At 31.8% G+C, this 23,853-nt stretch overlaps 1 protein-coding gene across 1 annotated transcript; it reads right to left on the minus strand.

The window, feature by feature from the left end:
- Positions 1-298: 298 nt before the first annotated feature.
- LOC118183384 (transcription factor Jun-like) lies at positions 299-6,238 on the minus strand. Its single transcript, XM_035352901.2, has one exon. The coding sequence runs from the start codon at positions 6,025-6,027 to the stop codon at positions 5,110-5,112; it is 918 nt and encodes a 305-aa protein (XP_035208792.1). The 5' UTR covers positions 6,028-6,238; the 3' UTR covers positions 299-5,109.
- Between the last annotated feature and the right edge of the window lie 17,615 nt (positions 6,239-23,853).

The raw sequence follows: 23,853 nt of genomic DNA on the forward strand, positions 1-23,853 counted from the left end.
TTTCACTACAATTTTGTTCAATATTAAAAAGATCTATACAATATTATTCACTTTTTAATACAAATTTGTTCTAGGAACAAATAATATAGCTCATTTCTTAAGAATGGTCTACTTTAATTTCAAAAAGGAACCCGATAAAATATTTTATTTAGCATTTTAAGTGGATTCCACATAATGAAACTAAATTGAAAAAATATTGAAAACTAGCAAATGGTAGCTGATGGTCAATACATACCTGATTTACTGTTCTATAATTCTTATTTAATTTCAAGAGAATATGTAAACTACAGCATTACAGTAAAATTTCAACTTTTTATCCCAAGCCCAGTTAAAAGGTAAATCTTAAAAATTAATTACAGTTAATCAATATTTAATCTTTCTTTTTTAATATTTTCTACTGGCTTTATAAAACTTCTCCTTCTGTTGAATAAGTGCATAGCTTAAATAAGCATCTCAGCTTTAAGTAAATCAGCAGCAGTAATAATATGTTACTATGCCAACATTACCTACAAAACGGACATTTTTTTTTTTAAAATTCACACTAATCATATCACAATTATTTTTAAACTCATTGCACAAAGGAAAATACATGAAGCTTTATTTACAGTAGATAACTGCACTCAGCTTTATATGTAACAAAACTGAAACACATACATAAAAAATAATAAATGTGAGGTAGGGGACATAATATACAAAGGTATTCCTCATAGTTTTTCTACTCTTAAAAAATGGGAACAATACATCATGAATGCAGATACAGTGGAACCACTATCTGTATACCTTTCTTTGACTTTACCTTAATTTACATCTTGAAATAAAGTCTGCGAAAAATTTATTATTTGAGATTTGCTGTAATTTATTCATTCATAAATCTATATGAGTGACTAACATAAATACACTACAGTGCATAAGTATATTTGCCAATTACAGTATTTAATATATATTGTATTTTTATTACATAGTAGTTGGAATATACCTTCCCCATTTTCAAATTCTTATTATAACACATTTGCTCACACCAAAACTTATTACCTTTTAGCAAATCTATTCCCCATGAAGTAGAACATTATACTTTTATGAGTTCATTTTTATTGAAATATAAATCAACTTTAAACATATGAAATTAAATAAATAAAATAATCTAAATACTGATTTTCTTGAATAAATTATTTCTTTTATTTGGTGTTCTACAAATAAAAGGAAATGAGATTAATGAATTACTATTAAAAATAACTACGTTTTACTGTAATAAATAATTTACAAAGTATATAATTCATTTTTCATCACTTTTTTGCAATTCAAATATTTAAAAATTAGTATATTTAAAAATTAACTCTTCTGTTATTGGGACTGTATTCAGAAATGTGTGTATTGTGTGTATATATGTATGTGCATGTATACACTCACATACATACATACATCTATAATTATATACATGAACATGTATATCCATACAATTCTGAATCCAGTCCCCCAATAACAGAAGAGTACCAAAAATTATTATGTTTAACTATATTTAACTCCAGATTTAGAACTTTATTAGTATACCCATTAAATACTAATAGACTTGTCATGGAAGCACTCCAGCAGTTATGCATTTTTCCTGTGTTTAACATCAATACAAATCGTATTTTTTCTCAAACATTTCTGTAAAATCAATCTGCGCTAATGCATTCCTTTAAGAAAGTATATCTAACAATCATTACAATAAGTCTCTGAGATATACTGGTTCCACTGTAATATGCATGTGAAATACTAAATGAAATCGATACTATATTTTGATACTGTTATATACAAATATTATATAAAAAGCTAACTTTTTTAAGATAAAAAAAGATCTTAAAGATAAGCTAAGAATATACACATAAATTATGAAGCTTGAATCAAATGATAGCTCACGACTAGGTTAACACACACATACAATTTAATAAAAAAAAATAATTTAAATAAAAATAGACATCATGCATATTAATTAAAATTAAATTTTAATATTTTATATATAATTAGATGGCTAAAAAATCTTTGAATCATTACAGTACTATAAAATAATTAATATTGTGAATATTGACTTTTAAATGAATTTTAATTTAATGGAATATATTTTTGGGCCTCTTTAAAAGACCGGACAATGATCAATAAGTAATGAAATTTTTTTTACATTAATTTTAGAAACCTAAATTCAAATTTTAGAATAAAGGCTCATCCAAGTGAATCAAGCTTTAAAAAGTTGAATATAAAAAGAAATATTGGGATTGAGTTAACAAAGCAGCTGAAAACAATTATTAGGAAATTATAAATTGGCCATGAAAGCTGTAACAGTAAAAAAATATCAATTTGGCAATTATTTGACAGTTTAGAGCAAACGTGGGGGGCAGGGAATCTTACACCTAAGCTAATTTAAAATTAGGAATAGCTTTAAACATGCACTAAAATTTAATATGATAATATAACATAAAAATAATTTACTATTCATAAAATTAAAAACAATCAAGGCATGACATGTGAACATAAAATAAAACACTCATAAAAAAAACAAGAACATAGGAACTAATATATCTAGTATGTGAGCAATAGTGTTTTCTGCTACAAAGCACTATTTTGCAAATATAATGCCACAAAGCAAAAGGATAATTAAAAAATATTAAATGAAAAATAATGCCATAACTCTAGGCTCAGATTTTAAAGCTACAACTGATTATATATCTCACAGCATACAAATCTTTTCCATTCAGAAAATTCATTTCACACAACCATTTTAATGGGTCAGTAAATTAAGTCAGTACAAGAAGAAAAGGAATGTTATAGGAATATGCCATTTGCAAAAATATAGTTGCCGATTTAAAATTTAGGTTTTCAAAATTACAAGCTGTCTTTATTGTGATATTTATCAAATCGATTTTTTAGAAAGTAAAAATCACTTTTAAAAGCAAATATTCTTTTCGCTTTTTTATTCTCTTTAGTTGGCTGTGCATAACACATTTTTCAAAAATTACATAAAGGTGCTCTGCTGGAATGGAATGATAAAATGCTACACTAAAAGAATAAATTTCCAACACATAACAGTTTAAAAAAATTTCCCAAGTTTTTCTGATACTAAAATATATGGATAAATATGTGCATCAGAATATTCATGTTCTAAAAACAAGGATAATTTAGTTGAATCTCTAAAGAATCGTTTAATTATTTTTACAAAAAGAAAAGACTTAAAGAAAAACAACCCACATTAAGATATAATTTTTTAAAATTATTTCTTATGGGGAAATTGAATAAAACCAGAGCATTTTGAGCAAATTTACGTAATTTTGACCTCTGTACAAAATTTCTTTAATCCAGCCTATCATGAATATGAATATTAGTTTTCATATTGTTTCTAAAAATCCATTTTTACTGAATAAACCAGCATTTTGATAAATTTGCATATAAAGATTTTTAAAAAAACTACATTACTAAAAAGGGAAGAAATAAAAAATACTTGAAATATCTATTCCAAGCTAGTTTTACATTATTATTATTATTTTGCCCTAATATACATTCAATTCATGAACAATCAAGAACAGTCATATATATTCTATGTCACATGAAGGTACTACAAAATTATAAACTTAAAAATATTTAAAAGTAAACATGCTTTTTTTTCTTACATATTTGTTAAGCTATGAAACTGCTACAGAAAAATGTGATAATACTTTTGTATAATAATACATATGCATTTATCAAATTTTACATAAATATTTCCAAAAATATATCTATATTTTTAAAATCACAAGTCATTTCATTCATAGCAGCTGTCTATAAACAAGTTAAAAATTATTATCTTATTATTGAAAATTTACTTATGTAAAGTATTTTTGCATGAATGGTTGCATCATTAAAGATATTGAGATTAAATAATATATTAATTTCTTATGTATGTAAAAGAATTCTTTCTTTAATATGGGAATGGATATTAAGGATTCCATATCATAAAGCAATAATTTACGATTGAAATAAATTAATAGAAATAAAACTCTGTATAGTTATATAGCAGCACAAAATAACTCGGATATAGGAAAGAATTTCCTTAAGGTAATTTCTAAAGTTAAGGCAGTTGATGGATGATATAGATAAATATTTCTATAACAGTTTTATTGACAAACTTTTAAAATGCTCTTATGAGTATATTCCATAGATTTCATAAAAATTCTCATTTCCTTCACAATGGTGTAAATCTGATTCTACTCATTTAGAACAATATTCAAAATACTTCTTTTCACTTTTTTGCAACAAATTAACATTATAAAAATGAATGGCTAAATGTATGTTTTTTCCTTTCGAGGTTATTTAAGGCCATATTTTCCACCTAATTTTCTAGCTCTTCATAATGATTTGTCTTTTAAGGCTATAGTTGTTAATTTTTTAACTTTACTCAATCAGATTTGCAAAAGTTCAGTAATATAAGAAAATATTTCATGTTACATTATCATAACAATTATCAGATTATCAATGTATAAATATGATGGGTAGCATATGTTTCATTTAAAACTATTCCCTTAAACATATATTTTTCATGTATACATGATTAATTCCTTCACATATACATATTTAATTACATTTTACTTTGAATAGCAAGGAAAACATCATCCCGTTTATGCTATATTCAACAAATTACTAATACATAAATACTATGTATCAATTCAAACAAAACATACAATCTAGGAAATACAAATTATGATTAATGTCATGCATTTGAAATTAACATACAGGTAAACGAAATTTCATAAAAATTTCAGTTAATATCCTAACAAACAGCTATTGCATAGAAATTACATTATTTGCATGAGGAATAAAAATATGAAAGCTGAATACATAAAATTATCACTAAATTTGAATTTTTTATGCTTTACAAAAATACGTTTATCAAAGTCAAAACACTAATGAAGACAACAAATAGCATACGAAGTTGTATTTCACTTTGATAAAAAAATTCTCAATGAAAAAATATTCAGTGAAACAAGAGCACTTAAGTTGATTTTCAAACGGTGGCCAATGTCAACAAACATTCGCTTCACGTCATGCAAATGTGAAAAAAATTGAGAATGATTTTAGTACTTACAGCTTATTTAAAAAGACTCACAGATCTTCTGGATATGTTGGAAATGGAGTAACTAAAATTTCGCATCCCGATCGAACATGGTCCATAACTTGCTGTTTCAGTTGACAAACATGCTCGCGGAGTTTAGTAACGTGATTATTTAGTTCAGCATTTTCATTTTTCAAGAGAGCGACTTTATCTTCTAGCCTGGCTATCCGCTCAAGTTTTCTTCGTCGACATTTGCTAGCAGCTATACGATTCCTCAAACGTTTCCTTTCTAACTTTAGCCTTTCTTGATCTTCCATATCAATGGGAGACTGCGGTGGGGATGTCCCAATACATGGGACGGTTTGAGGCTCCTCTTTAATGGAGACGATAGGTTCCAGACTATAATATCCATTATTTACTGGAGGAAAACAGTTCGAATTCATTGTGGACGAAACCATAGGATTACAGTTGACATTTATTGAAGACAAAGGTTGGGGATATCCATACGAATCCACCATAGGTGCCGTCGAACACGGTAATGAAGACGGAGGCATCAGGTTGCAACTCGAACTATTACTTACAGATACAATATTAATGTCCGATTGAATAGTCTGTGGTTGTTGATATAAAGACACGTTGATATTATTGCTGTTAGAAGTGGCAGCTTGAAGTCCACTTAAGGCATCAGTAAAATCTCTAGTATACTGCTCTCGATCATCGTTTTTAGTATACATGCATTGGTTTGGTGTAGGTGTAGCTCCAATTAAACCATGTTGAGCAATTATTAATTTTTCTAATTCTGGAGAGCCTAACTTGCACATATTCATGTCCGGCGAAGTAAGGACCGAAGTCATTCTCTGCTTTTTACTGCTCTTTGCAAAATTTAGATCTAAAGTCATAGGCCGCTTCATCCCGCGTATTTCTTCTTTACCGCGGTATCGTGAATCTTCATAAAATGTCGTGTCCATCCCCTGACATTGGGATGTACGCGTCTGTAAAATGCAGGACGCCGTAATTGCTTTTTGCCTACCGGCACTGATACGAACTTCCAACGAATTAAAACTTTGCAACTCGCAACAACACAACCTCAACGCTAGCGCGACTCTAGTTTACTGAGTAAAAAAGCGTTCGCAACTTCTGAGCGGTCGATAAAAACAGACCACAGCGGCGCTATGCTACTACGTTATGAGTCACCATCAGGCCTTTTCTACCACCTACCTCTGTCTAGGGTTGCTATACTGATAGCGCTTGAGGTCTACCCTCTTTCGCCAAGTGCGATAACCGTGAGCAGAAATTTGAAGCCAAGCTTATCTCAGTTCCAACAATGCGTTTTATTCAGCAAATTAATTTTTCACCATTTTGCCAGAAGCATGTACGACTGAAGATTAAACAGAGACTGCAAAAGAGATTTTAAAAATCTGGTTTCTTGGATCTTTTATTCTAATTATTCGCACTGGAAAACTGATCTGCTTTGTAAAAAAATAATAATAATAATAATAAAATTAAAAAACAATCAGTTCAATGGAAAATTAAAAAAATCATCCATACAACTGAAAAGCAAACTAAATTTATTATTAATAAAACTACAATCAGTTAATAAATAAGATTTGATAGTTTTTCAGTTAAAGCAAATTCTTCTCTTTTTCAGTCTCATGTTAGTATTAAAAATAATTAATTTATAATAAATTAATTGAATTAAACCTAGCATAATTTAATACTTATTGAACATTTTTCTCAATTGCGCACCTAAATCAGGATATTAAAAGATTCAACATCGTTCTGATCCTTTCTAATCGGTGAGACTGTAATCTAACAGGATATTCGAATAATCGAGATAAAAACTTTTTAATTTCTTCTTTATCTTATACTAAGCGTATAATTTACCTTAACTTGTAATTTTGTTTCTCACATTTGATTCGAAAAAAAAAAATATTAAAAATAAAAAAATCTGAAAAGTTTCAGATTATAACAGTCGCCGAAAAGGGTTCTCGACAACTCGAGTGATATCTTTCCCTGGGAAGAATGTCTTCGTGGAGGACTTTTTAGAAAATACCATCTCTCTTATCCACGTTACACTCCCATGCAATCAGCCCACGGCTGAAAAGCCTCCACAAGATTTAGCCAGATCGAAACTATGCGTGCTTTCACCTGTCATTGGGCCAGAATTGGCAAAGAATAAGAAAATATTTCCATAAATATTAATCATTAGCTACCATATGAATTGCATAAAAATTACTGTTTCGGGGGGTCATTAACATTAACAGTATTATGCACAGTAGATATATTTAACAGTTCATTTAAAACTCAGCAATCACCGAGTGGATGAAACCACTGGGCACTGGTAGTTCGAACCAAATTTAAAAGACTCAGGTGTTTGTGAAATATAGGATAGTTAGTGAATTTTGCCTCTCTTTAGTATTCGAGATTATGCATATAGCTTACTAAGATGCACTTGAATGTTCTTACATATTAAACGGAATAAATAAATTATACTTTAAAAGCATTGTTGCCGAAGATAAAAAGCATTTATTTTCTTAGTTTAGATTTTAAAACAATTGTCACCTCGTGATTCTTCTGTTATCATCAGTTTATTTATTTATTTTTTTTTAATGACAAATTCCTTTAAAATTGTGTCTCATGTGTAAAATGCGTCCCTTAAAGATGTACCATTCAGGGCGGAACGCTCCCCCCCACACACTTCAGCTGCGTAACTGACGATAAGGTGACGTTCGAGGGTTACTTGCATCCGTGAAATCAGTTCCTGCATTGAGACGAATTTTTAGGAAACGGAAGCATATTTTTTCCTCTTCCATTTTATTTTCCAGGCAAAATATTCCATTATTTATAGCACTTTTATTAGTAATGTTGTTTATAAGCATTAACAGAGAGCAAACACATTTCTCAGTATTTTAGCTGCAAAATTTCAAGGTTTCTATATCATAAATTCATTACCCTTTAAAGAGAAAAAAGGCTAATCAAGTTTTCACAGAAAAATTCGAAAATTTTATCGTTTTTATCATAAGCCATAAATACGTTTCAGAATTAATTGTCATTAATGTTTAATGAATGGCTGCTTGTGTGTTCAATAACATTTGTTTCTGCTTTTATTCTTCATTAGATATTTGTATATTTGTTTATATTTCGTTTATTCGTTCATTTGTTTATATATAAATTATGCTTCAAAAATATTTCGTAATGTAGCATATTCATGCTGCAAATTTCTTACTCTTTTCATCTGTATTCGTTTATTCGTTCACTGTTTATATTTCGTTTATATTCGTCTATTCGTTTATTTGTTTATAAATAAATCCTGCTTTAAAAATATTCCGTGATGTAGCATATTCATTCTGCAAATTTCTTGCACTTTTCATTTATATTCGTTTATTCGTTCATTGTTTATATTCTTCTATTTGTTCATTTGTTTGTACAGAAATTATGCTTTATAAATATTCCGTAAGAAAATTTTTGGAACCAATATATCCAAAAATATACATTTAATTGGCCAAAATATTTTTAATGCTGTACCTTCTAATTAACTCCCAACACGTGCAATACTTCTAGGATTTTAAAAGAGCTGATGCTAATCTAACGTAGTGCATAAGAAATATTATTTTTCTTCAGATTGTGTTACAGTATTTTGCTCATAATTGTAACAAAGTGAGTCATTTAAAAATAATATACTTCCTGGAAGATTTTGATAGTTAATCATGACAGATTGCTGGCAGAATATTTTCTGTTTAAGTTATTGCTTTTTCGGAGAATTTCATAAGCACAAATACAGTTAGCGTAATTAATAAAATAAATTTCTAAATTATGTTACTTGATTAAGGCGAAGCAATTCGAGGACTATCTGCCCATGGAGGACAATATCTTCGTGGAGGAATTTTTAAGGAAAACTGGATTTGAAATTAGTAAAAGCTACCTAAATATAAAACATGAACTATGCTACACAAGCTCATGAATATTTTGTATTTTGTGATCACAGAATTTTTCTTAAGTAAGTAATTTTGCGAGATATTTGCATAACTTTATTACTTAATTTAAGGTTTCGCTGTAAAGCATACATAATTTGCTTTGTTACAAAACATGGAAACGGAAGGGGGGGGATTTTTTTTAAAGAATATCCTGTGTTTGAGAAGTAACAAATAGTTTTATTTAATTAATTAAGCAAATAAACTAATAAAAATAATAATCAAAAAATAAAAATATAACGAATAGGCCAACAAGGACATAGACAGCCAACACGTGCTTAAATTCCTCGAATGTGTAATTCATGTCGTCTGCCAAGACAGTGGTTTCAAACTGGCGGAGCGCGAGCTGCATGCGTGACCCGAAGCAACTTTATATTGCCTGCGGAGTCATTTCTATTATAGTATATTGGTTGCAAAGATTTTAGAATTTTAGTTATTTGAAGTCCCGATTTTACATTATTTTCATTTCCACTAAAAAAAAAAAAAAAAAAAAAAAAAAAAAAAAAAGTGAAAAAATGTGAATAACGCATCTGAAAACCTATAAATTAAGCTAATTAATTTATAGCGTGATATAAATCTTATTCAAAGATTTGAAGATACAGATTTTTTTTACTTTTATTAAGCTTTGTCAAAAAATAAATGCACTCAGTTACCAATTTTTGCATAAAAAATAATCGTTGTGGTTTGGAAAAGGTATGTGAAGAGATCCCCCCCCACACACACACAATTGAAAGCTATTAGATAAAGAACCCGAATCACCGATGAAGATTTACAAACCTTGATGGAGATAATTTTTAGTAATTTCTCTCGAAGGTTAGAAACTTTATCAGAATGAAAACGCCATTAAGTGTTAAGCTGTAGTAACAAACAAAAGAAATTCATAAAAAAAGTTAAAAAAATTTTTAATTAATTTTATATTATGCCCAAAGGAGCATTTATTTAACGTTTTGTGTATTACCTTTATTTATTTTGAACATCATGTTCTTCGTACTTAAACCATAAAATTCATTTCAACAGCAATATCACAAAATATTTAAAAAGAGCATATCTTTAGAATACACAGTGCCGCGCGCTGGAGATAAAATTGCTTTTATTTCGCACAGTGTTGCCAATGCTCGCTTTGAAATTGTTGAGTTTGTTAATCAAAAGTTCGTTAAGGGTTAACAAAATATAAAATAGATAAGAAATGAAAATCGATGAAAAGTTTAGTAAGAAATGAAGAATTTATTAAATATTTACACGCAAACATTTGTATTCTTATTTACGTGTTGAAGAAAAATTTAATACATAATAAAGAAACAAACTAGTTTGATATTATTTATTCTGAAGTTTTGTCCCACCTGGAAAATTTTGTCTGAAAACTTTGAAAGTTTTCATAGGTTGCTTATTTTCAGTTTAAATTAAAGTTAAGTTAATTAAGCATGTTAGAATTAATTAAAAGAAAGTTCAGTCTATGAATTTAGTATTTATCTGCTAATATATTTGAATTAAAAAGGTGTCTTACAGGTATCAAACATTAGATTTCAGACAGAAAATAATTATAAATTTGAATTTTTTTTATTTGCGATATTATTATTATTTATTATGTTGAGTTTTGATATGCATTTAGTAAACGAAGTTTAAAATTTATTTTAAATATTTTTAATTTTGTTAATGAAATTTTTTGATTAAAAAAAGAAAAATAGTAATCCTGCCCGTCATCTGTGTTCCAATCGTGTTAACCACTGCCATTAAAAAACAAATGAAAACATGCAAAAATTAAAACGTTTCTAGTAAACATATTACACTTTTACTTATTAATTAATATGAAAGTATCGCATGTCTACTATGATGAAAATTTTCGGAAGGATTGATGAAATATATTACTATTAATGAAAGTTCTAAACCTAAAGAGGTTTTAAGATACCTCTTAGGTGTTCTTACAGACGTGAGTCATTCCGCTTATAATTCGTGGTAAACTAGCCTGTAACTAGAATAGCCGTTAGGGAGATAACTCTAGAATAAAAAGACCATATTCTTTTACAATGCTGTTGTGTTCTGTAGTATTGCATCTGTCAACAAGGTTCCCCTTTTTTGAAAGGTGACTCAGTAACACCTTATAGTAATTGTTCCCCTTCTTTAAAGGTGACCTAGGAACTCGAACTAAGCGGTTGCTAGGGGAAAAAAATTCACTTATCGTAAATTCTGTGTAACTAATAACCAGTGATTGAAAATGATGAGGATTAAGCTCTATAATCAGTCTCAGCAACTCCAGCTTCTGAGATTGATTTTAATCAATGAATGATTCTATAGTCGTGTGCGAATTTTAAAAGAATTCGCAAATTATATCTATTTTCACGAAACGTATTTAATCAAAGTAATAATTATGCCGCTGAAGAATTATGCAAGGAGGAAAAAAATTATCTGAACAGTACGCGTTTCTGCAATAATTTTATTGCAAATGGTATAAATTAAATTAAATTCTTACAGAATAACTAGCTCACATAGCTTATGGAATAAATATAAAAAATCTGATGTGTATACATAATTTTCTCGTACGAAATATTAAATAATACGCATTTTTTCTTGCATTTCATTTAAACTTGTTGGATTGAATTAAATCTACTTTGTCGAAAACGCATAAACCGCAATGGGATAAATAAATACACTCTTTAAAATTCAATATATTTCTTTACCATAGCGACACTCTGGCGCTAGGTTCACTTAATAGCGGTACATTTCTTTGGTATTGTAACTCAGAATGCACAAAATTTATATTCTTTGAAGAATTATCAAATCGTTACCACATGTTCTATTCAAATACTATAATAAATCTAAAACGACTTATAAAAGAAAATACAAAAAAAAAAAAAAAAAAAAAAATCTGAAATGTTTCAGATTTTAAATTACGTCCAAAGGGGCGTTTTTTTAACGTTTTGAGTGTTACCTTTATTTATTAAATATCATGTTCTTTGCACTTAAACCATAAAATTCAGTTCAAGAGCAATATCGCAAAATAATGTTAAATTAAGCATATCTTTAGAATTTCCGATATACACAGTCTCGCGAGCTGGAGATAAAAGTATTTTTTTTTCCTATATAACGTTGCCATTTCTCGCTTTTAAAGAATTGAGTTTGTAAATCAAAAATTCGTTAAAGTTTTACAAAATATAAAATCTATAATAAAACAAATTCCAAATTTGGGATTTCAGATGCCCATATTCGCAGTAGGATTTCGTCATTCAAAATTCGATGGCTCTATGTACCATTGTTTTATCACAATGCGAGAAATAGACAATCATTTATGCAGATTTTTCATTATTTAATTTCTTCAAATATAATGCAGGACTCTAACATTTTGTGGCAACAGTTTGAAAAATGAACCGACGTTTATGAGTCCGACGCAAAATCGCAAAACGAAAACAATAGTCCTTCAGGGACAAAGCCCCTTTGGACTAATAATAAAAATGTATGTGTGTGTGTGATTATGGCAAAGCCTCGAGGGCTATCTGCCTAAGAGGAGGGATGCCTTCATGGAGGACTTTCTAAGGGAAACTGGCTGGTATACACGTTACACATGGGGAAAACCACGAAAACGCCCATGCAGCCAGCCCGTTCGCGGGATTCGAAACTCGGACCGAACTACCAGTGTTCAGCGACTTTACCGCTCGGCCGCTGGTGGACAAACAAACAAATAATAAAAAAAAAGAAACAGTTTTTCACAGGCGATTCAGTATTACTCATTCAATTAATTCAGTTCTGACTTCGCGACAAGGCAAAAATACATAAAAGCTCAAAATATCTATATTAAAAATTACGAAGTAAATCTTAAACACTTATTTCCTCGAAAAACGACGCGGTTTTAATATATTATTTAACTGACACTTCTGCAAGCTCTGTGATAGCACATATTTGTAATTGTAATACTTTGTATTTCCATACAATTTTGTAGCGAAATGTGTTGCATTTCTTCGTATCGGTGACATATTAATTGACCTCAAGTAACCTTCAACCTGTGGTTCATCCCTTACCTTGATGGGCGCTGGTGACCGACAGTCCTTAACAGACATCGATGGGCTTCTCTTTCATTTTAATGTTGTTGCGTGCAATGCACACAAAACTGATAATAGCTTGATTTTTTTTTTTTTTAAACCAAAAGGGACACTTTATAGTTTTGCAACTTTCCACAAATTTAGCCGTAAAGCTCTTCTCAGTATCTCAGAGTAGTGACACGTAGAACTACCAAGAACGTTAAACACAACGCAGTGCAAAGCGCATCTAAACAGAGAAGTTCACATGGAGATATCTCAGCTAGTACTTTCCACTTCTAGAAATTACTGGAAGACATATAAGGGCCGAATACAGTTACATCAAATCCGGAATCAAGCAATAGACTTCTTTTGGATATAAAAAACATTTATAACAAAATAAGAGAGAAAAATGGTATATATTTTTATTGGGTCAAGGCACATATTGGTGTTATCGGGAGTGAAAGGGCGGATATGATAGCTAAAGAGGCTGCCCTGGGAGAGGGTGATATTTAGGAGGCTATTAATGATTCCAGAAGAATTACCTTGAGAAAAATGAAAGCAAGTATAATTGAGAAATGGGCTCGGGAATGGAATGGTTCAAATAAAAATAAGGCTTACTTGAGGATTTTGACCATAAAAAGAAAAACGGATCTATTTAATAATATAGACACTATTTAAGTTATCAGGGATCATGGTAGATTCCCGGCCTATTTAAAACGTTTTAATCTCCAGGGCTTGGCTTGTGGGAAGTACGAAAATGCAGCTCATTTTATGGAAGAATGTAAACTGACCGAGAGTGTGTGGACGAGATTTGGAAAAATAAGTGAACAAAATGTAATTGAAAAAAGAAAATTCTTGAATAGCTATGCAACAGAAATTATGAGGATTGTGAATGAAAACAAGACTATCATAGGAATAGGACTTTAAATATTTTAATCTTTTATTTATTTATTTCATTATTATTATTATTATTATTTTGTTGTTGTTCTTTGTCTGCGTCGGGTGAGCTGCGTTAACCATGAGGTCGATTATTGTCGGCCAGGAAGGTTGCAGCATACTCGTTAACTAAAACTAAACTAAACTAAACAGTTACAGTTATATATAGGGATCAATTACACTTATTCAATCACAATGCTAATTACAGTTACACAGGGACATGACCAAAAATGTCACCAAATGGTCACCACGTCTGGCGACAAAAATTAGTTGCCAAAAACGTTACCAGTTTGGTGATGTCTCTCCAATATAACGAAAAAACAATTTACCTCAACGTTAAATAGACTTGCCCCTGTAATCTTATTTTTCCGGCAAAGCTTCGTCTCTTTCAAGCATTTCATGTTACATTATACGAAAAATATTACAATTTCATGTGTAATTTCTCTAAAATGATATACATATATGTCAAATTCGTAAGAATATTTTTCTAGATTTCCTGCACTACTAGTATATATTGGTTGTGACCAGCGGTCTTTAATCTGTGGGCCATTAGTGACTGAAACACCGTCGCATGGTCTCCGACCTAATGTTCTGGTTTAATTTTCGTTTAAATATCTTTCTAGTTCTATTACACCTCCTCAAACTGACGGCATGCGGACACAAGTGACCTGCAGACATGAAGTGTAACTTCGCTGTACTTTTAACTTTTATTTAATATCTACCTAAAGTTATTGCACCGACCACCACCGGTTACATGTAGTGGTAACTTGGTATACGTCATTAATCTGTCGCAGGTCTTCGGACTCGTATCAAAAGAACTTTTTCAATAAGAAATAAAGGAAAAATATTTACAGTAAACGTTCTGTTAATCAGATTCCGTTTAACCGACCGTAATTTATTTAAGTACCAAAATCCAAAAATAAGCAAAAACATTTACAAAAAACTGAAAACTTCGTAATTATGCATTTTAAATATGCAATAAAAAATAGAGCCAAGATGCTGATGTTGAAGACGTGGAGCGGTGTTTGACCGCTTGACAGGGATCTTCAGCAAGAAACTTTGTTGTCAGATGACGACATCATCAGAGCTGTCGCTGGTGAGGTTTACGATGACGATGACTCCATCATCGATGGACAATGCAACCCCCGTCATATCAACACAGATAGAGCAAAAGCATTGGAAATGGTTTTATGCTATGTGTAGCAACAGGCAACGGCTTCTTCTCTTGATGCGATGCTTTTAGAAAATGGCAAAATTATGCAGCGAGTCGCCGAATTTCTAGCCTTCAGAAGAAGAAAAAAAATGACTAAATTTTTTAAACATTCCTATTAATGGACTTTCGTAACAAATTGAGACTTTATAACTTTAAATACAAAAAGTGCATTTCCATCAATTCAATAATTTTTGTTTCATTCTCCACATCAACTGGAATTTCGTTTAGCCAGATTAACCCCGGTCCCATTTAGGCCAGTTAAGAGAGAGTCCACTGTAATCTGTTCTGCTAAAAAAAATCCTGTTGCTATTATTATAGCACTGTTTAATACTAAAGTGCAAATGCAATAGAGGAAATATATACTGTTAATAAGAATGAAAAACTACCAGATTTATTTATATCTTTTCAGTTTCTTTTCTTCTGTCTGGTCCCTCTTTGGACCTGGTTGAAAATCAGCAAATCTGACCTTTACTAAAAACCTCTCCAAAAAACTTTGTTTACGCCTTTTCCTCAGGATGTTTTGGACATGTGACATTATTTGGTCACTTTAGACAATGGCTGCAGCTGCTTGTTTGAGCTTTGTTGAGATAGTATTTTCTGCAATACTACTGTGTTATTCTGGGTTTCTATCCCCGGGGCGATATTTCGCAAAATTAAAAACAGTCCCAAGGGAACCTGAGAGTGTAAACTTCCCAAGTGGAATTCCTAAAGAGAAACTCTGAAGTAAATTTAAAAAAAAAAAAAAAAAAAAAAAAAAAAAAACCTAGTGATTCTAGAACTTTATGCGAAAAAATTCAGCTGCTAATCACTATTCATGTTGAAATGCAAATGAGGATGTTTACGAGGGAATAATAAAAAGGGCCTTCATTGTCATATTCATGTGTAAAAGGTTAACTGTTTTGTAAATTATGAAACTAATGCTGAATTTCAAATTTTTACGAAATTGCTGCATGGCAGTGTAATTCAAATAACATGAGTTACTTATACTATGGCACTGTATAGTTCGTAAGCTAAATTAAGACCTTACAGATTGTGGACTGGCAATAAACTATGACTAATAACTTTCTTAAAATTCCCATATGTGCTTATCATAAAAGTCTCAATAACTTTGGTAAAGATGTTTCTAATGTCAAAAGTTTAAAGAAAGGTGAATATTTTACCCTTATGATGGTAAAACTACAGCTGAAGGGAGAAGTTTGTTTTTTCCTTATCTATCGCTGGAAAACAACATTAAGTAAATAATTTTATCTGAAGTCTTTTATCTAAATAATTTTATCTTAATTATTTTCATGGAAACACGTGGAATGTTATATCCCTTCGGGTTTAGTTTGAAAAGCTTAGTCAGCTTTTGTTTAAATAGAAAAAATAGGATTTCGCTGGCAATACAAAATATTTTTCAAATGAAATTTGCTCGGAAATAAACAATAAGTTTCCTACTTTTAGTATGCTAATTCTAATCAGTTGAAAACAATTTTAATCTTTGTATCTTTGTACTAAAGGCAATTTTCTAAATACAGTAATCTTTTAAAAACAGTTATTTTCTCCTCTGTTTACTATGAACTCTTCTACGTAAAGAAAAAAATTATTTAATTTAATTTTAATTTTATAACGTATTTTATTTTAGAATACACTTCATTAAAGGCCTTTTTATCGTTTCAAACGGTAATACGTCGAATTCGTTTAGCTGAAAATTACTTTAATAATTTAATTGCTCATATTTTCAATAAAAAAATCTGCATTAATTATTTTTTAGATTTTATTTAAAAAAGGACTAATTTTAATTACCAATCGAGGAAATCTAATATTCAGATAGTTCGTTTCAGTGAAGATATATACATATATTAGTTTTTATTTAATATATACAGACATTTGAAGTCATCTGATTCCTGTTGAATTTCTTGATTTCGAAATCAGAAAACTTATTTTGTTAAGCAATGTATTGTTTTAATTTGGAAGATGAATAAAAAAGCTTATACCACATCAAATGGCTACATTCTGAAACCAAGTTATTTGTTACACCAGGTGGAAGGTAAATTAAAGATTATATGCCGTTATATTCCTCGCCAATCCAAGTGAATAATAAATGTACTGGTAGCATAATGAAGCTTAATGTGACATGACTAAACAGTCACAAGTACACAACATCAAGTACACAACAGCAAATATTAAGACATGAACTTGAAATAATTATATTCATATATCTATAACATACAAGTTAGAATGCAGACAGAAAATTTGAAGTTTAGCAGGTAAGAGGAATGAAAATAAATACATAAATAAACACATATGTCAAATTATTAGAGTTGCATATTACATGATCCATACATTTAGTTGGGCCATAGGCCTATTCATATTTTCCAAACTGTTATAGTCGTAATCACAGATTTTAATACTGGGATTATCAATATTTTGCTGCCTTTCATGAAATTTTTTTGCTAAATTATAATAATAAGTGCGCAGTAACTCAATGCCTAACTCTTCATGTATTCTATTATTCCTTAAATACCATTCAGCATTTACAATTTGTCGTAGAACAATATTCTGGCAGCTTGCAATCTTTTCCTATGAGTTTTCTTGGTATATGCCCAAACTGGACTTGCATGACACAAAAACGGACGTAGAATGGACTTGTAAATGAGTAACTTTTTGTCAATAGATAATATACTGTTTCGAGCAATTAAGGGGTATATTTTGGCTCTACGAACTCGAAACTTCTGGATAATATATGTAATGTGCGGGGACCATGTAAGTGACTTATTGAGGATCACCCCAAGATAAGGGACTTGCTTGGCCCAAGAAATAGCAGTGCCATAGAACTTCAGGTTTTATTTGAAGTTAGTCTTCTTCGCAAACATAATAGCTGTTGTTTTTTGCACGTTCACGAGGATCTTCCACCTGGAGAGCCAAGTCTCTAGCGTGTGTATGTAATTTTGTAGTCGTTGTATAACTGGACCTGGAAATGCCCTTTGTGCGAGGACCGTTGGATCGTCTGCATACATAGCTAATGTTGTGTCGTGTGTGTAAGGTATGTCGTTCACGTAAATATTAAAAAGTTTAAGTCTGAGCAAAGATCCTTGCGGGACGCCAGCCATGATGACATGGCTTGTGGAATTTGTGCCAGAGACGTGAACAACAGTGTCTACCTGTTAGGTAGGAATTCGTAATGTTTATGATGTAGCCCGGGAAGCCCAGGATATGTAATTTGTAAGTGAGGCCATTCAGCCAAACTCGTTTAAAAGCCTTGGCAATGTCGAGGAATAAACCACCAGTCACTTTTCGGTTAGCCATTCCCTCTGCAATAGTTTCTACCACTCGGTAGAGTTGGTTGGTCACGGAGAGATGTCGTCTGAACCCGAATTAATGCTGAATAATAACATTGCTGGAGTCCAGAAATTCGTTGATTCTTTTGAGTATGATAGCTTCACATATTTTGCTTACTGAAGATAATAGGCTTATTGTTCTATAAGATACAGGTTCCTACGCAGGTTTACCAGGCTTGAGGATAGGTATAATCTTAACTATTTTCCACTGCCGAGGAAAGTATTGCCAGGTGAGGATAATATTGCAAGATTTTAGTTAGTGTGAAGATGGTCTTGACAGGGAATTTCTTGATCATGCTATTTGTGATGGCATCAATACCGGGGCTTTTCCTTTTCTTGAGTCTTTTGACGGTGGCATAGACCGGAAAGGTTGGAATGATGTTGTCTGTGCATGGATTTGTTGAGAAGGTGGAGTGAAACTGATGCACAAGGTTTTCTGTTGTAGTTTCATGAATGTTGTTTGTGCGAAATTGAGTTTGCAGATGCTGAGCTAAGAGTTCTGCATTCTCAATTTCTGTGTAATGGGTCCTTTAAGGTCTTTTAAGGGGCGGAATTTTGTTGTAGCATTTCGTGTACTTTTTAATGGCTTTCCACAGTGAGTTATCATCTGTGGAGAGTGCATTGAGCTATCTGGTCCAGCTTTGTTTTGCCTGGGTGTCTAATAGGGACTTGGCAGCATTTGAGAGACGATTGAATGATTGTTGATCTTCTCGGTTACGGGTACGTTGGAATTGTCTTCTTGCTTGTCACCAACGTTCCGCTGGGTGATCAGCTGCTTTAGCTCCTTGCTTCGGAAGATATGTCTTTTGGGAACTTCCTTCTGAGCATTAGCAGGGGCTCTAATAATAGATGTTGTGAAAGCTATCAATATCATCCCTCGTATGTATTGTGGGTATGAACGTTGTTGAGAGCTTTGGCATACTTTCAGTAATAAAGGCTCTCGTGTCTGGTAAGGTGTAGCTGCGAATGTCCAGAATCATTCTGACCGAGTTTGGTCAGAATTTTGGAGCTGCTATTCGTAAATTCGCCGAGTTGAAAATTACGCGTCCTATGTCATTTGAATTGTAGCAGTTCCAAGCACGGTGTCTAGCGTTTAAGTCTCCACCAATAATAACGTGAGTCCCAAGTGAGAGTAGAACATGTATGTTCGCGAGGACTAAGAGAAGCCTTCGAGCAGGTGGAATGTATGTGGAGACGAAAATGTAAGCAGTGGAAGTGCTTGTTGTGAGTGAGATAGCTGAAGCTTCAATGGCTGAAAGCTGTGGAATTGGATAAGGATAGTGAAGGATGGAGCGCTTAATAAGAAGGGTTGTGCCTTCTCCTCCAGGATTAATAACAGTAGCAGGTCTGTTGTACCGATGAGCAACATAATGTTGCACATATATTGGTGTCGCAGGGCCAAGTCGGTGTTCCTGTAGGAAGAAAATATCGGGGTCGTACTTATTTACAAAATCCCGGAGCTCATTAATTTTTCGGGACAGTCCATTAGCATTCCACGTATAAATTTGAAAGCAATTGAATTTCTATAAACTATGTTCAGCTTTATATGTAATAGATGGAAAGAAAAGAATAATAATGGAATTCTTATAATCTCCTAAAATGAGAGATTGCTTTTTGATATGTTGAGATAAGAATTAGCTTCTTTGTAGTTCTAAACTGTAACTAAACTTTAGATAGCGAATCATCGCGAAGTAGCAATTGAAACGTGAGAAGGATGTAAAAGACCCTTTGTTTGTTAAAAATAAATAAGAAAAGAAGACACTACTTGGTGCTTACATCTCAGCCAACCACTTGTGACGAAATAAGAACGTCGGTCAAATGTGAAATTAAATTTAAATAAACAAAGGCTACACGGATGAGTTTAACGAGAAGTTGGCTCAAAACGTAACGGACGTGGAATTCAACTATCGGCAGTTATAATGCAAGGCAGAAGACTACAATTCTTACCCAAAATAGCAACCCAGTAAAATGGCCTTGAAAGGTAGAACATGCTCGCCTTACAATCCAAAAACCTCACCTTGAGTACAAGCAAACTAAATTTGCATTCTGGGGAGAAAACAGAAAAGAGAAGTGACAGTAAAGATCCAAAATATAAAATAGCTGTTTAATTAACATACAACCGCATGATCAAATAATGGTTAGGTGAAAAGCCTTGCAAACTACTTCTACTACTACTGCTATTGCAAAATACAGGATTCTGTTTCGTCATTTGCACTTGTGTAGTTGAAGAAGAAGGTTCATTTAAAACTTTCAGGCACCCAGGTGTGTAACACTCTCTCAGCCAGAAGTAGGCAGTTAATTTCAGCCAAAAATAGAAGAAAATATATAATTAAAAACAACGGAAAATATTAAAATAATTACCTGCGTTTCAGGTAGTTTAATGTAGTACATAATACGTTCTTTCGTTCAATTAAATTAAATTAGGATACAAAATGAAAAGAACATAGTATAAAGAACAGAATAAAAGGAAAATTCAAATCGAAAATAATGCAATTTTAAATGGCATTAAAATAAAATAAGTACAAAAGGTTTTTAAAAACATCATTCTGTTCAAACTTGTGCAAAAATGCCGATTAAATCCATTTCTTTTTCCCCAACCAGTAACATTCATCTGGCAAGCATTAACTGCTGTCTATCACTGCTGTTTTTGCATGCATTTTTACTTCCTTGTATGAAATGTAGAAAGTAATCGCGAAAAAATTTGAATATGAATATCGCAAAGAAAATACCAATTTTCTTTGTGATATTCATACCCAAATGCCTTCGCTTTCGAATACATTTGAGAGATGTTTATGCATCACATCTGTACGTACGGACAGAATGAACGTTTCTTTTCCACCAAACGGTTTGTAAAATGGATTTAAAATGGATTCCGAAGAGATTTTGTCCGTGAGATCTGGGGCGTACGTACATACGTAACTAATTTCGTACATATGTATGAACGTATGCGTGTATCTCCCATAATCCGAAAAGGAGTAGCCGTAGCCTGTAACGGTTATCGGTGTATCATTTTGGACATTACATGAGAAAATATGTTCTGTTTACATAAATACTTGCTGTAATACTACAAGTAAATAATCTGTAATCATTACAGATATATCGTTTGAGATTTTACTTAAAAAAATATGTTCTACTTGCGTAACTTTATGTTGTGATATTGCAAGAAAAAGAACTGTAACCTTTACAGGCATAATCCTTGTACAATTGCGAAGAATGCACTTGTTACTGTTACTCAAATAACCCATGGCATCCCAGCTTCCATGAGTTCTTTAGTAATCTTACAGACTCTTTTTTGCAGTGTAGAACGTTGGTATTTTTTAGGTCGAACTGCTATAACATATAATTGTGCACCTCTCTTTCTGGTTGCAAGCGGCCGCAATAAACTGTATATATATATATATATAAATAAACTATATATATGTATATAGTTTATTTACTAAAGAGATATTGATTATATTATTCTCCTAATATAAATTTAGTAGAATATGTCTAAATGTAGTAACCCAGAAGTATGAAATTTAATTCCGAAAAAAAATTTTAAAGGTACTTGAATTTAAATCATGAAAAATAGAAATTCAAACTTTGAAAAATAATAAACCAAGTAATTATCGTCATTGATCCGAAATTAGTTGACTTTTCAAGGGGAACAAACCAATCCCCGTTCAATGAACAATAATTAATAAATGGAAAGGTGTTTCGTTTTTTACTCAAGTAAGAATGATGATGCCAAACTGCAAATTTAGTTAAGGCCAAAATTGTAGTTCCGTGAAGTTGTTCTGTTGGATTTTTAGAAAACACTACATATTATAGCCAAATTAAAGAATTCATTTTGAATGTAGCATTTCCATTTAGTTAAGTTTATGGATTTTTTAGAAATCTCTAGTTAATATAGCCAAATTAAGTAGTAAAAATTTCATTATACTTGAGTAAAGTGTCCCCCGACACTCTCGTGTTCGTGCATGTAAATTCAAAATTACTTTTATAAAAATAATAAACAGAAGTGAATCTTTGCTACATTAATGAAATAAAACTCAAAGTAATCGTAATAAACATCAGAAACATAAAAAACAATGCGATCTTTGCAAAATTACGATATATAAATTGAAAAATTGGAGTATATAAAAAAGGTACAAGTAAATCTACAGAGTTAAATGTACATAATATACAGAAAGCTCAGAATATGAATATATATATACGTACTGTCTTACCCGGCTGAGTGAGCTCAGTTTTTATATTTTTATACGTTGGTAAAGTTCTGATTAATGTTTTTATGCCTTTAGTTAATCTGCAGCAATAGTTGTAGAATTATTAACAATTTAAAAGTTTAAGTGCTGCTAAGCCTAACGAGGCCGCCATTTGTTTACATTTGAAACTCTTAATAGAATAGTGAATTAATCGAACGAGAAATATATCTCTAATGAAATTCAAGGAAATAAGTTTAAATGAAATGCATTTTTTGAATGCATGCCACTCTTCCCTGTGAAACAAATAGGATGACTCAAATATGCAACTACTAACTTACTATTGAATCCAGCACCTGCGGACGTCTTGCCATCGATATAACTAAATATAGCGGATTAAAATGGTGACTTTACGTTACTGACTTACGAAAGCTTACGTTTTTTTCTCAACTTATAGACTAGCCTCAGATTCAGCGATACTTTTTCTTTTGTTAACGCATTTTGCTTAACAGTTATAATTAGGCTTACCAGACATCCCGCTTTGCTCGGGACTGTCCCGTTTTGATGATGTGGGCCTAGCGTTCCGGTTATTTGGTAAAATTTTAAAGGTGCTGGATATGCAAAAAGTAAAAATAGTGCAGCCTTGGGTAAAACGGCCATCTCGCAATTTAAATATCCCCTCTCTTACACTAACTGCTGCCAATCTAAATAATATTTTGTATTTGAAGATCTGTGTCGTTGTGACTTATCTCACTTGTCTGAAAGTAACATCAGAAGAAGCCCACGAAATTCATCGTGGTAAACAAAGCAAGATTGCTCTTGTCGTTGGCAAGAGCCTTGAGAACCATATAGGTGATAGTACGACTTCGCTCCATTCCGCCCCCACATTTTGATAAAGAGCATCCTCAGGGGATGGGTCCGAGGGTCTCCCATCCCTCTTCCCTTACCATAGACCTCGCGAGAGGACATTCGGCTCGCCATATATTTAGAGTGCCCCTATGCCGCGAAGACCCCATACATTTACGAACATCCATGCCTTCCCCGGGATTCGAACCCGGGCCTTTCGGTACCGCAGTTGGCTCCCCCTAACCATTTTAACTCCCGCTGGGTTGGTAACCAATTCTGCATGGATATATCTATACCTGGTTCGGAAGCCAACTCAG

Source organism: Stegodyphus dumicola, chromosome 3 (genome assembly GCF_044657685.1).
Source record: "Stegodyphus dumicola isolate Sdum_Otavi_A_Nest chromosome 3, ASM4465768v1".
NCBI lineage: Eukaryota > Metazoa > Arthropoda > Arachnida > Araneae > Eresidae > Stegodyphus > Stegodyphus dumicola.